This window comes from Phaeodactylum tricornutum, chromosome 11, assembly GCF_000150955.2.
Source record: "Phaeodactylum tricornutum CCAP 1055/1 chromosome 11, complete sequence".
Classification (NCBI taxonomy): domain Eukaryota; phylum Bacillariophyta; class Bacillariophyceae; order Surirellales; family Neidiaceae; genus Phaeodactylum; species Phaeodactylum tricornutum.
In genome coordinates this window covers 682,863-697,423 of record NC_011679.1, presented here as the reverse complement: position 1 = coordinate 697,423, position 14,561 = coordinate 682,863, and the positions used below count along the sequence as shown (strand labels likewise).

Genomic DNA, 14,561 nt, shown 5'->3' with positions numbered 1-14,561 from the left:
TTTGGTCTCGCTATTATGTATCCAAAAGCTTGCCCACGGACCAATTCAGGTGTGCCCGCAACTGCCGAGCTGCCGGTAAGCGCATGTCCCGTGGAACACCCACACGATCTCGCAAATATGCGAGACTGGCGACAACGCCATTGGTGAACTCCTGGCCGCCTTTTTCCTGAATAATATGCGCAACCTTGACCATGTCGGTATCGTACTTGTCGGTCCCTTCCAGCAACGCCAGGCAAACAATCTGTAAACATGTGTCCACGGCCTGGAGGACGGCTTCGTTGGGTGTCGCCTTGGGATCGGCGAGGGGTGCCGAAAAGGGCACGAGTCCTTTGGTGCCGGCTCCACGGGCGGCAAACTTGACAATGGCTTGGTGATTGGCGGACACGCGTTCCACCGCCTCCCGTCGGGCCGCCGCCTCGTCACCGGCCCATTCCCAGTCCGGTTCAATCCCTCCGTTGTGCGGCGCCAGCGGCAACTCCCAACTCTTGTGCGTGCCGTCCAACCGACGGTCGCCGTTGATGGCTTGTTCAAAGGGCTCGCCACCTTTTTCGTAGACACAACCGCCCAGTTGGGGCGGTAAGTCCCAACAGTGTGTGTAGTAATCACTCTTGGTCAGTTGATAACTTTCCCGTGTTTCCATGGCGTCGAACCAGGCGTTGATGGCGGGATAGTCCGTCGGGACACCGGGAGCAACCCGGAATTGAAAGCCTTTGAAGTACAAGAGTGACGCCGCCATGCGTTCCAAAAAGGGCGCAAACATGCAATCCACCATGGTCACGTCCCGACCCAGAAAGAACGGTCCGTCCGTATTCTGTGCCAAGGCCGTTTCGACCTCGGCAAGTGTTGCCCGAAACTCGTCGCGCTGTCTACCACCCGTCAACCAGTACATCCAGACCGAGAAGAGACTGCGTTCCAATCGCAACAGTCGTTGTGCTTCCATTGCCATGCCCTGGGGTGGAGCGAGAGATTTGTGTTGCGGAAAGGCCTCCTCGAGAGCGTACAAAATGTCGTTGGATTGTCCGTAGACCTTGCCGTCAATGACGGCCACGGGGATTTGCCCTCCAGGCTGGATCCGGAAGAAGGAGGCTGGCTTATCCCCGTAACAGCGCATATTGACACGTTCCACTCGATACGGGATGCGTTTTTCTTCCAGTGTCATCCACACCTTTTGACAGTAGGGACACCAGGACGCACTGTCTCGATAAAAGGTAACGCGCACGTCGGATTCCTGGTTGGCTTCGTCGTACAATCGAACGTTGTGCAGTGGGGAAGCGACGCCGTATCCTGTAGACAGATTGTTCCGAAAGTTCCGTTCCGCATTGGTTGTCATTCGGGATTCCAAGAGGGATCGAATTTCGTTCCAGGAAGAACGTGGTGATTCGATCAAGGCTTGATCGAGCCCGGGCACCGCCGACGGACCGCTGTTGCTTCTGTTCCACGACGACGACACCAGGTTCCCAAGGATGGATCCGAACGACGACGATGACGGCGATTGACTCATGGACAAGGAAGCACCGTGACGGTGACGGGTAGTCTCGGCACTACTCGCGACGAGTGCGGACGTCCGACCCACAATCCCCAACACGCGCGTGGGAGTCGTCGCCCAACCGTGGACCAGCAGTGCTGGTGGACGCAGAATACAAGAAACGGCGAGTGTCACGAGACCCATGTACCACCAGCAGTAGCAGTAGGAGTAGTAGTAGATCTTGGGAGAGGGGACGGTGGGTTGGATACGAATTGTCATGGTGCTCACACACACAGAGTGTCAGACTTTGTCGTGGGCGGCGCCTCCCATAGTGTTTCCGTGTTGTTTGGGGCTGTGTGTGTGTTTCGAGGGGAGACCGGAGATCCTGGAAGTGTCACCCTCGTTTCGCGGACTGTGACGTCAGCCCGGAGGATCCGGAACGAACAATGTGTCGCAAGCGACTCGTCTCATGATCGAACGGAATGGTAGACAGACGAGAGAGTTCTGCCATGCGTCCGTGGAACACTTCACACGGTACCCACGGGCGCTTCGGTGTTGGGTGCCCTCGGTCGCAACGAATGTGGAATGATTGGCACGTTTGGTGGCACCATGGACATTGGTACTTCCAATCCAATCCAATAATTACTCCCATAACCATACATTCCTATCCTTTGCAGCCGAGCCGATTCAACGACTCTACCGGCGCAACGAGTGTGTGTGTGTGCGTACCGGACGCTACGAGTGCGGGAATCGTCGAACATGAATCCGTTGTGGATATCCTGCTGGTACGGTCTGTGGTTATTGGTAACACACTGCCGCGCCACGTCTCGTGTTCCATCACCCTTCGTCACCATGCACGCGTCGTCTCGTTCCCAAACAACACGGATGGCATCGAACACGACACACACTAGTGGCAATCACACCCGGTCGTCGGATCCATCGTGGACTTGGCCGTTCCGGTATCCACGCCGGGTCGTGGACGACGACCGTGAAGCAGCTTCCGACGAGGAACACTCCTCGGATGACGACGATACGCTCGCAACCACCGTGGAATCACAACGACAACAATTGCGGCAACGTCTCTGGGGGAAACGGCAATCCACCACGAAATCTTTGCGGAATCAAACGTCCGACAACAACAATGCCAACGACAATCATACGATCCGCACAAAGCACATCACGAACAACAATCGAACCGACGACACCGACAAGGGCGTGGAACAAAAGAGACGCACGCAAGATTCCAGCCGTTGGAACGTGACAACGACTGCCGACGATAATAGGTCATCCGTCGAGATTGAATACACAGAATTGGAGGGTACCGTGGCGGCAGACGCTACCAATGGTACGGACTCCGCTCCGATCAAACCCTCGCGTTACCGCTTCATATTTCAGAGACAACAACAACCATCGAATTGTTCACTGCCCGAAAATAGGGAAAAACCGGCGGACCAGACGGAAGGAACTCAATTGGGCAAAACAAGCGAATCTGAGGCAACAGATCGAACCCTCGAGTCACGAGGAGCAAAGACCGATACATCCGGTACATCGAATCCATCACTCGACACCAACGAATATTCAAATTCTCACCACAGCGAGCCGAACAGCAAAGTCAACACAAAGGAGCCTACAAAGGCGCCGCGTTCTTTCTTTCGCCTCAGTCTTCCACGCCCCTCCGACGACAGTGCAACCCCCAAGAAAAAATCCCTATCCCAAGAAACAGCGACCGAACACGACACCAACACTGGGACCAGCCAGGTCGATAACAGCATAAATGAGGCGTTCGAAGACGACACGGGCGACCAAAGGGATGAAATTGAGATCACAGTATTAACGTTGGAGCCAGACACCGAAACAGACCTGAAGAACAAGTCTGCCGACGAAAAGAATGGCATGGAACAACGCCCAACGACACCTACTCCCGTCAAGGCAAATGAAACGTCGACAGAAGATGAATCGTCTCTTTCTACTAAAAATGCTACTGCGTCTGTGAAGGGTTCCGAAACCATGGGAAATGGTACCGAATCGCAGCACACGACCACATCACCAGAAGCCCAGACTACCCCGCAGACAACAACTGTCCCCCCTCCCGGTATGCAGAGCCCAGCTATGATTCTCATGGGACCGGGCATGGGTTCTTCGCCACATCCGTATCGCTATTCTCTTAACCGAGGAACTCAACCGGTAGGCGTGGGCCGACAACGTGGTGCCAGCCAGCCAGTGTCCCCGAACAGTCTTATTCTAGCAGAGATATTCGTTTCTGTGTTGGGGACCGCCATGCGACTGTGGTTCTTGACTTGGATCACGCGACGGCTGGCGACACAAGAAGAATCCATTCAGCCAACACAGCATTTTGTCTGGGAACGCTTAAACGATCGGTACACTCGAGACAATGATGCTTTGAAAACAGTGATTCAAAAACCTCCGAAAGGAGTTTCGTTGGCAAAATGGAGACGAAAACATGTTCGTAATCAAGGAAAATATAAACCGGCGCGTGCGGATTTGGAAAACACTTTTTCGCGAACCGTAATCGTTGTCGATGTGCACAGCAGTTCCAATGGTAGTGTCGATGTGGAGTTTCTTGCCGACGTTGTTTCTTTTCTACTTCAGCAGCATCGTGGACATGCGTTCGGCACGGACAAGGAGACAGGTCTTGCGCGAGATCTGGAAGTGATTTTGTCAGTGAACAGTCCAGGGGGAAGTGTGGCATCCTACGGCCTTGCAAGTGCGCAAATAGAACGTTTGGCGAACGTGGTAGGTATCACCACGACGGCGTGTGTCGATCGATACGCTGCTTCCGGTGGATACATGATTGCCAGTCAAGCCCATCGAATCGTGGCAGCGCCGTTTGCCTCGGTCGGGAGCGTCGGAGTAATCATGGAAGGACTCAATTTTCATGATTTGGCGAAACGATATGGTGTCCAGCCTATGATTCTGAAAGCGGGCAATGAAAAGAATCCGCTAACGACTTTCGGCTCCGTGTCAAAGCAGGATTTGAAACACGAGACCGAACGTCTCGAGAAAGTTCACGACGCCTTTCGACAGCTCGTTGTTCGCGGACGTCCCGAGCTAGCGGACAAGCTCGACGAAGTTGCTAACGGAAATGTTTTCCTAGGGCTGGAAGCTGTTGAGTTGGGACTTGTTGACGCGGTGATGACATCTGACGACTATATTATGGAGCGGGTGCGGGCTGGGGAGCGGGTATTGAAGTTGCATAGATCTCAGCAGACCAATTTTTCTCGAAGGTTCAATCTTTCTCCGCTCGATATTTTGCCGCACCTAAAAACATGGCTAAGCGAAAAGGTAGTATCTGGGGCCCATGCAGAAAGAAATGTAGCGCGATTGCTGCAGCTTGTAAGTGCAGTAAGCGTTGCCAAGCACATTGTGAGCGAATTTTTCAAAACGGGAAATACAGATATCTAGCGATACGTCTATGCAAAGTAACCCGTCGCAACTGGCTGCTCAGACCGCGTAATTAATAACTGTAAACCAACCGATCAAGTATCGACTAGAGAGCATAACCTAAAAGCCAAACTCGCGCTCCGTAACTTGAAAGCTATCGACCGTTGCCTGCAAAGCCGCGCCATCGGGTCCGTTGAAATCATTCTCCAAAGCACTAGCGAAGACTGCCATTAGATTACCGTCACTAGAACGCAAGGTAGCTTTGGCTGTTGTCACTCGAAAGAGCTGCGAAACACCGTACTGTTCCAATAGCAGTTCCGGCTTTTGTACATCAATCTCGGTCTTCAACATGTATCGGAGTTCTTTGCCGTCGGCAGAAACGGCGAGCGAATCCGGAAGGATTATCGTGTTTGCCATGCCCGCTTTGTCCTTGTCACGTCGAAGGTTGATCAACTTTGCGATAGCCGCTGGTTCTCCGAGACTGGGAAACGTTGCGAGATCTCCAGTCGAGTCAATACCGTTTTCCTCGAGCAGTAGTCGAGTTGGAAATCTGTTTGCGAGTGGGTCCAAAGAGGATACAACAAACGAAATTAGCACGAATAGGTTTCGATGGCAATGTTTTTGACAACACAATATGCTCACCTCTCTACGGCAACCACTTCTGCTTTGGCCATGTTTCCCGCCGTAAAAATGCTTGAACCTCGGCGTCCCTTTCCAGTTTTGACGTCGGGGAGATCGCCCTTGGCCGTTCGTCGAAGCGTGTAAAAACTATTCGGCACACGGATCGAGAAAAGTCCCTGGGGGTCTATGAATTCCTTCATTTCGATCGTGCTTACATCTATCCCGTTTGCCATTGCGGGCATGAAATCGATCACGCCACATCCTGCTATCAGACTAGTAAGCCACGTTCTCCGACTACAGCTGTCGTCCGGTTTGACCGCCGCCATTGTCATGCCGCCATTCCTTGTTGAGTAGGCATCTCGCGCTGCTTTACCAATGATCAAAGCCTCACTTTTTGAGGCAATCGCTAAGATGACAAGGCCACGAACAAGGTTTTGACACATAGTGACAATTTTGCAGGCAACAACTGAGATTGGCTAGGTTGAATGAAAATATGGATGGGTAAACTGCGTTACATTAGCAGAGAATGATGTCAAAAGGAAACAACAGTAAGTACTTGCGCTCGATAACTCCGTAATTTTTGCATCCAAAGACATGACGTCACTGTATATCTTGTAGATGTCGTCTCACTGTCAACCACTTTGAGCCTCTGTCGTTCGCCCGATTCATCGTTAACGTAAGCTACTACAGGAATGATTTGGTGTGACAAATTAACGGGAATCATCCCGATTTTATTTTGGCTTGCAAGACTTCAAGACAAAGAAATCACAATTCGTACCAGCAATCGCATTGTTCCACCCCACCATCGTTTAAAACTCGTTACCGACAAATCTGAAAAGAGGCCAATCACAACTATACCGCCAGTGATGGAACAATCAGCATGCAATATGTACTAAGCGCGTCTCTACCTGCGAGCCAATAACAGTCCTTTCCCTGGGCTGCTCGCGAAGACCTATTACATAAATTCAATTCTTATTCTCCACGGACCCATTATGCTCGCCCGTCAAATAAGAGAATGAATACTTATCGCCCTCCATCTTCGATTGATTGTGTCAAGAGTTCTAGCAGCTTGTCAACGCCTAGAGCACGCCACATGGCTTGCCAATTGTTGTCGATCTCCGGGGCATTCACCGGTCGTCGTGCTACAGTGTGCATCTGCTCCGGACTAGCTCCATAGGGGTACATACCCGCTCGCTCTGCACGTGAATGCATTGCAGTCATCTCCTCATCTGTCATGGTAGGATTGCGAGACATGAAATTAATACCCTCAAACACGCGGACGCCACCCCGTTCCAAGCATTGAAACTGAATGGCTTCCTTGTAATCGCCAGTTTGAGGATCTTTCTTCACGTCGACAATGTAGTTCGGAAATTCGACGCCGAAGCCTTTCTCCCGTAGAATACCTGGCGGATCATTCGGATCCACTCGTCCAAACAAAAAGTAGTGAGCTCCGTTGGCAACAGGGCTCTTGTCCCACGAGAGCTTGGCAGCGTCTGGAGCCGGCCCTTTGACAGCAAAGTCATCAACCCAACCCTTCCCTCCTTCGGTTAGCTGCAAAATAAAAGTAGACCTTGCGTTAGACCAGCGTTCGAGTTGTAAAAAAGGAACAAGATGACTTACCTTTATATCAAGGGTCGTATCGTATACTTCTTTGAATTGAGTCCAATCATGAAATTTTTGCTCATACCATAGGCCCTGATACTTTTCCAGATCAAAATTGTCCATACTTGGCTGACGGACTTCGTCATAAGAGGGACATCCTCTTACTATTTGCCCTTTGTAGCTATCATCTAGTGCCAAATTAAAGTCGCCTGTGCCAGCCGTTCCATCCAAGCCAGAGCCAACGTACGTTAAGAACGCCGCGAGTGCGGCAATGTTGACTGCATTGCGAATCTGGAATGAGAAGACATTGCTGAGTGTCGAGTTGGGGCAAAATTGCCGAAGTCATTAGAAGTATTCATACTTTCGTACCTCTTTGGACTTGGTGATCAAAGCAATAAATGCAAGGTTTCCGGCCAAAAAGGTGGCTGGAATGAGGCCTCCGATCTTAGGACCAGGACTTGCGTGTAGAACATCGCTTATCCACAGAATAGGCTGGAGAATAGGATGTCCAACTGCAAAAAAGATCCAAAAGTTGAGGGCGGCCCAAAAGTCGGCCGGGTCTTGAATGTTCTGCTTCATTTCGTTCACGGATGAAAAAAAGTCTAGCCATGCTGGGGCGTGTGACAAGACTGCTGCTAGTCCAACAACTGCCGTTGCAGCTGAAAGCGCATTCTCTGGGATGGACGCTAAGAGCCCCATCCTCTCTTCATCCTTTTTAATTGTGCCTTGGCTTACCCCGGCAACAATCTCGAGAAGTTCCACAAACCCATCCGCAAAGTTGGCGTTAGTCTTATCGCTGACGATAGGAGCTACCGGATTAAAGGTCATTTTGAGCGAGCCGTCAACAGTAATACAGGAAGCTGGGTATAGGCATCCTGATCGGGTATGAGTTGTTGCAAAGAATATATCTTGAATTTTGTACTTTCCGTGTTCAACAAGGAGAACAGCGGGCTCAGACTGATCAATGCGAGCAAAAGCTTCTTGACTTTCGTAGACACCCACATTGGTGATACCTGCACTGTAGGCACGTCCTTTATTGTCTTTTGACTCGGCAGTCAAGTGGACTAAATTGTTGAGATCAGAAATGGACATAGCAAAATCAAAGACCCTAACTGCTTGCTCTGGACCGTTTGACTCCATAAAGTCGATTGTTTGCTTTCTACTTTCTCTTGCTAAATTCCAAAAAATAGTGGCTGCTTCCGGCGTATAAGTCTGTTTCAGGGTCCTTCCAGACCGATCCGCAAGAGGCCCAAGCATCAAATCCATACTACCCGCCATGCAAGCGACACTTTCTCCTTGGTCAAGTTTCGCTCCGTATCTTCTCATGTCCAAGGATTGCAATACTTTGTAGTTGCGTGATTTTCTTTTTGGCTTACCATTGTCGATGACATCTGTCGCCGTGAGGGCCGCAGCTGCCGTCAGGGCGTTGCTTATCGACACTCCATTTTCTCGGCACTTGGCTAGCAAAGCTGACGTGCTTTCCCGCGAGAGTGATCTAAATTGTAAAGTGGATCGCCGAGATTGACTTTCGTTATCTTGACCGCCGGCCGCACGGCCTGAAATGATGGTAAGGGCATTCAGTGGATTACTCCCTTCTTTTCGTCCGGCCGAATCCGGTACGATAACAGGATTGCGCAAACCTTCGGCGGCCTTATTGACTACGTACCGGATGGTGTCGGTACCAACTCCGTCCATCTGCACGTCACTCCAGCGCCGCGACACTCCCATGACCGAGTCTTCTAACGCCAACGGCATGGTCTGCGGAATCGCCGGTGTAGTTGATCCTAAGCTTTCGAGTTCGGCCACGTTACGCAAAATTTGATCCAGAAGGCGATTGGCACTGCTTTGATCGGAAATGGCGTGGTTGAAGGAGAATAGTAAAGCGCACGGACCACTGCTAGATGCAGTTCTATGGAGTTCTACTTTCCACAATGGGCCTTTCGCGGCGTCACACCAACTCCCATCGTCCAAGTTTTTGTTGAAACTTTTCTGCCATGATTGATCGAGGGCCTCCCGGTCGGTACTAGGCACGTCGATGACCTTGAGTACGTCTAGGGCCGAAAACAAGTTGGGCTCCGACACAAAGGTACAAGGATTGGGTTCGCCTTGCCGAACCATTTGAAATAGATCTATTCGTTTATCAGGCTCGCCGTCTCCATCTACTCGGCAGTGCAACAAGGGGTGAGCCTGCATGGCAGCATCTAGTGCTTTTTGCAGGACGGTGTCGGAGGGCGTCGCCGATAGAATCGCACAGGAAACGTGGTTCATTTGTGGAAAGATTACCTTGTCCCTTTTGGGACCGTATTGACGTGGTAGCATGAGTAGTTCCTGTGATCCCAGAACCCGACTTTGCCGAGAGGATTGGTTGTTGACTTGTCCTGCATCAGCGGTAGCGGCATCATCGTTCGTGGCATTACCGGGCCGAGCCAGCAAAGTTTCATCGGACGCACTTGCAAAGAACATGCCACCGTCGTCAGCATCCGTGGAACTGGCTTGGCGTGGGTTGGAAGGCTGAGTAATGCGGCGCAAAGTCAGCACCGATCGAGGTGCAAAGGCGTGTCCAATGGAAGTTGCCAGGTATAGGAGTAACGCGACGCCAATGGGTGAAATCCTATCCGATTGGAGCATCATGTAGGACGAACCGCGGTAACGAGTTACCGAGTCTCTCACTCACTTCCTTTGAGTGGCCTCCGGTCAGAGATAGAATGATGCTGGTTCCCACAGACGAGTACTTGAAGCCGGAACGAACGAGTTGTGCTCCTGCTCTTTCTCGTTGTTGGTTGAAGTTCCAATGTTGGGCGATCGTCGGTCCGAAAGATGATGGGCGACAGACGCGTATAGTACGAGGTTTGTGTACCGTTTAGATCGATGGTATCCTCGATCCGTGTGGCCTGTCGTTTCCACAAAAGGTGGTTGTACTTGACAAACGGAAATCAGAGCCAGAATTACGGATCCGGAAACAGGAGTCGGACGGTGACCAAAATGCATCGAATTCTTCCCAATGCCCCCCCCCCCCCTCATCTTCTATTTTGTCGATGATCATGGCGGGGACTTCCGGAAGGGGTACTGCCAGAAGGCGGTCTTCGGGAGCATCCCTCGGATTCTACTTGGGGGTGATTGCGTTGCTGTTTGGATTGCTTAATTTGGCGCTCAATCTACGCACGACACAGTTTGTGGAACAGGATATTTCCGTAGTGGAAGCCATTCTAAAAGAAAGTCTGTCGGCGTTCACCAGCGCGAAAGTCGCCGACGCAGGCTCTCGCCAAGAGCTACATCCCGATCGCCATCCTTCGTACAAGCTAGCGGGTTTGTCTTGCGATGCCTATGGGGGTCCGTCTCCGGATGTGGCTCAAGAGATGGTGTATTGGCGAGACATTCCAGCCGACAGCAATCACGTGAGCCCGTTCCAGAAGCCTGCGGTCACAGAATACCTCACTTTTGAACCCGACCACGGTGGGTTTAACAACATTCGCATGGCAATGGAGACTGTATTGGCCCTGGCTTTTGCCATGGGGCGAACTTTGGTGCTGCCACCTGAGAAACGTATGTATTTGCTGGACAAGGATTCCGAAAGGAATCATTTTGGATTCGACCATTTCTTTCACATGGAGGCTATACACAATGAGCACACCGGATTGAACATCATTACAATGCAAGAGTATTTAGAACGCGAAGCCATGACGGGACACTTTCGGGATGGTGATGGTAATGTGGCATTTCCACCAAGCAATCGCACTCAATGGGACGGGGCGAACCCAGACGAAATCGATACGCTATTCTATTGGCTGAGATCGGTTTCGCAAGTCGTTGTATGGAATCCAGAAGAATGCATGGCAGTTTTCCCCGCTTCAGCAAGCCATGAAGATACCCAAGATCTCATACGTATCAATAGCGAAGTCAATGCGGAAAATGTGAAGTGGGAAGACTACGTTGGCAAACCCTTTCCCATCGACGCTTCCGCCAAGAATCGTATGAAAGAAAATCGCGCCGGACGTCAAGAAATATGCTTGTACAACGAAACATTGCAGGCTGCGCAACGTATTCACTTTCCGACCGATCACAGTATGAGTGCCCGGTTACTCGTCCACTTTTACGCATTCTTATTTTTCCAAGACTGGAAACAAGATCTGTGGATGAAACGATTCATTCGGGACCACGTCCGCTATATGGACGAAATACAGTGCGCAGCAGCTCGCGTTGTGGCGGCGGTTCGACAAAAGGCACGTGCTTACAACAACGCGAACACCGAGGGCTCGTTTAGCAGTTTTCACATCCGACGGGGGGATTTTCAATACAAAAAGACGCGGGTTGAAGCAACAGAGATCTACGACATGGCAAAGAGACGCCTTGCCGAGAACGAAACGGTGTATATCGCGACTGACGAGCGAAACATTGGTTTTTTCCAACCGCTTAAAGGCCATTACAACGTCTTCTTCTTAAGTGACTTTGCCAGCGAGTTGGCGGGTGTTAACACAAATTATTACGGGATGATCGATCAATTGGTGACTAGTCGGGGCTCCATATTCTTTGGCTGCTGGTTTAGCACGTTCACCGTAAGTACCGCGAGATCACAACGTCGGAAGTCGACTGTGTTCGATGCCTCACTCGGATAAGATTTTCCATGTGTTGTAGGGCTACATCAACCGGATACGGGGTTACCATGCGGATCAACAAAAGCTACCAGGTTACGAGCAGGGTATTGTTAATTCCTGGTACTACACATTGCCAGATCGTTTTGATCACATGCAGTCTTTTTACCCCGTGAAGCAAGCCTTTTACGCGCGAGAGTTTCCGTCGAGTTGGCGACTTTTAGATGATTGGATGGAAGAGTTTCACAAAGAAGTAGATGCGAAACAACGGAAAGATCATACTTTTTAGCCTCCGTATGTTACGAATGAGATCTGCGCTAACAAAATCTCACAGTCAATAAGATTCGCAACGCACCCTTAGTTCTTTCCTCGAGCACTTGAAAACACGGCTCAGCTCCTTTAATTTTACATTCTGACTTACAACTAGACCTGTGCTTGTAGACTTGTGCAGTTTGGAAATGCTTGGCGGAATAAAGAGCTCCCCGGGAACTGTCACCGACAAATGGTGCACTGCGACAAGGTCTTTCGCTTACAGTGAATGAAATTGATCGACACCTTTTTCTAGGCAAAAGGTACAGTGTCTCTGTCTTGCTTCGGCGAATCGGGCTACATCGCTCTGGCCACATTGTTAGTTAGATAAGAACAAAGGATTGGTACATATCCGGATTTTCTGAATCCGTGAATTGGATGATCTTTCGGGACTACCTCTCACGCTACGATAAAAATTACAGCTATCCGCGAGCCAATGGTTCGTAGCAGACTCAAAAACGGACCGGGCTCACGAACGAAACGAATTTTGACGAAGCAGCCTTTGTCCATGATCCGAGTGTTCATTCGCTGACACTCGACTGCGCAGCCGAATTGTATTAATTCCTCTTTTCTATTCTCTCTCGCTGCCAGCTTGGTACGCTTCATATTCTGTGCTTTGCAACACCTTACGATGAGTTCGTCCGCGAAGCTTTCGCACACGACCGAGTCGTTCGCTGATCGCAAGAAACAGCAGGAGATTGCTCAGGCTCGTCAAGCGGGGACGTTAGCACCTGCCGTCGATGCCAAAACAGGATCTATGATCAATCCTCACAATCCAGAGTTTATAACGAAAAAGCCTTGGTATTTGGGCGGGAATGCGGACCAGAACAGCAATGACCCAACCCTCGAACATCAAGCCGTAGCAGAGGAAACACCGACGCTTTCATTGATGGCCGCCGAGGAACTCCTGTCCCAGCAAAGATTAAAGCACAAAGCTCGCGTATCAGCCAACAAATATGTTAAAGGACAATGGGTCGAAGCACTGAAAAAGAATAGAATGCCCTACCGCATTTGTAAAATTCTCAATGTCAACAAACAAGGGACAGAGTTCGATCTTGAGTTTGAAGACGGTGTGGTGGAACGCAAAGTCAAAGTACATCCACGGGCAGAGAAACCGAGGGTGCGCATGACGAAATCGGGTTCAAGGGCGGAAGAGTTTGTTATGCCAAATGCGTCGTCGGGTTCCAGCAATGGAGCCATTAAACAAACCTATGATAGCAAACGTGATGCTTATCACGGATACGATAAAGATTCCCACAATCAAAAGCTTGCCAAAAAGTTTGAAATCCGTGAATCATTCCGACGCAAAGTACAAGAAGATTCATCTAAGGACAAGACGGACACAAAAGGCAACGATTCGGACTCGGATTTTGATGACTCGGATGATTCGGATGTTGGCAGCGATGATTCAGAGGATGAGTTTGTACAGCGTGATGAAGATGCCAAGGTCCTGACGACACGATTGGCCAGGCAGGGTGGTGTTGGTGGAGCCCAAATGAAAGTGACGGCACGAAATTTGCGAATTCGGGAAGACACAGCCAAGTATTTGCGCAATCTTGACCCTAACTCCGCTTACTACGACCCCAAATCCCGCTCCATGCGAGACAATCCTCATCCAGAAGTCGATCCGACCGAGTCGCAATTTGCCGGAGATAATTTTGCACGTATTTCGGGAGATGCTGTGCAATTGGCCGATACGCAATTATTCGCATGGGATGCAACGGACAAAGGTGTTGATGAAATACATCCGCAAGCCAATCCTTCGCAAGCCGAAGTACTCAAGAGAACTTTTGAGTCGAAAGCCAAAGACATGAAGCTTGAGAGGAAAAAGCGCGTATTGGACAAATATGGTGGGGCAGAATACCTCGACGGGCAAGGAGGTTTAGCGTCAGCTACTGAGACGGAAAAGAAGGCGGATGATATGGCTCAGGAACGGAAACTGAGGTTTGGCGTGCAGACGAAAGCCGAGATGTATTCGAGGGATGGGCGTATAGAAGGTGGGACCTCGACCAAACGTGAGGCTATCTCTTCGAAATACGAAGAAGATATACTGAGCAACGGACACACTACTGTGTGGGGTAGCTACTTCCACAAAGGAGCATTTCAGTGGGGTTATGCCGATGATCATTCGTTGTTGAAGGCTTCGTACTGTACAGGAGAGAATGGCCGAATAGCGAACGACGAAGCCAACGAAATGAGATACGGAACAGGGGTGGCTGGGTCTGCTGCATTGGCACAGGCTCGTGGCATGCTACAATCATACCCAGGTAGGGCAAGGAATGAAAGCAAGCTATCGTCGGCGCCAGTCAACCGGTCGAAACTTTACGGAGAAGCGAATCCGAAAGCACAGTTAGATGAGGCCAAATTGAAAGAGGCACTGAGCAAAGAAGTGCCTAAAGAAATAGTAGACGACAGAAAGCGCAAGTACCACTCAATGAACGCTGAAGTTGAAATGACTGAGGAAGATATGGAAGCTTACAGGCTGCTCAAAGATCGGAAGAGCGACCCAATGGCTAATATTGGGAGCGATGAGATTTTAGACTACAAGTAAAAGTGGCCATCGCCTAAATTTC

The 14,561-nt window shown here is 50.4% G+C and overlaps 6 protein-coding genes across 6 annotated transcripts; 3 read left to right on the top strand and 3 right to left on the bottom strand.

Moving 5' to 3' along the window:
• Positions 1-13: 13 nt before the first annotated feature.
• PHATR_46880 (predicted protein) lies at positions 14-1,774 on the bottom strand (the record flags this gene model as incomplete). The annotated part of the gene is made up of 1 exon (XM_002185731.1): positions 14-1,774. The coding sequence occupies exon 1, from the start codon at positions 1,742-1,744 to the stop codon at positions 14-16; it is 1,731 nt and encodes a 576-aa protein (XP_002185767.1). The 5' UTR covers positions 1,745-1,774.
• A 2,361-nt stretch (positions 1,775-4,135) lies between these two features.
• PHATR_5396 (predicted protein) lies at positions 4,136-4,630 on the top strand (the record flags this gene model as incomplete). Its single annotated transcript, XM_002185897.1, has 1 exon — positions 4,136-4,630. A coding segment is annotated over one exon (495 nt), but the record flags the coding sequence as incomplete, so codon positions are not given.
• On the bottom strand, positions 4,610-5,931 carry PHATR_46878 (predicted protein; the record flags this gene model as incomplete). The annotated part of the gene is made up of 2 exons (XM_002185730.1): positions 4,610-5,417; positions 5,510-5,931. The coding sequence occupies 2 exons, from the start codon at positions 5,929-5,931 to the stop codon at positions 4,988-4,990; spliced, it is 852 nt and encodes a 283-aa protein (XP_002185766.1). The 3' UTR covers positions 4,610-4,987.
• A 580-nt stretch (positions 5,932-6,511) lies between these two features.
• Positions 6,512-9,721, bottom strand: PHATR_36932 (predicted protein; the record flags this gene model as incomplete). The annotated part of the gene is made up of 4 exons (XM_002185729.1): positions 6,512-7,039; positions 7,109-7,381; positions 7,460-8,154; positions 8,254-9,721. 4 exons carry the CDS (start codon positions 9,719-9,721, stop codon positions 6,512-6,514), a joined length of 2,964 nt encoding a protein of 987 aa, XP_002185765.1.
• A 410-nt stretch (positions 9,722-10,131) lies between these two features.
• PHATR_46877 (predicted protein) lies at positions 10,132-11,968 on the top strand (the record flags this gene model as incomplete). Its single annotated transcript, XM_002185896.1, has 2 exons — positions 10,132-11,643; positions 11,723-11,968. 2 exons carry the CDS (start codon positions 10,132-10,134, stop codon positions 11,966-11,968), a joined length of 1,758 nt encoding a protein of 585 aa, XP_002185932.1.
• A 552-nt stretch (positions 11,969-12,520) lies between these two features.
• PHATR_28285 (predicted protein) lies at positions 12,521-14,500 on the top strand (the record flags this gene model as incomplete). Its single annotated transcript, XM_002185895.1, has 3 exons — positions 12,521-12,928; positions 13,100-14,208; positions 14,260-14,500. Coding segments are annotated over exons 1-3 (1,659 nt in total), but the record flags the coding sequence as incomplete, so codon positions are not given.
• Between the last annotated feature and the right edge of the window lie 61 nt (positions 14,501-14,561).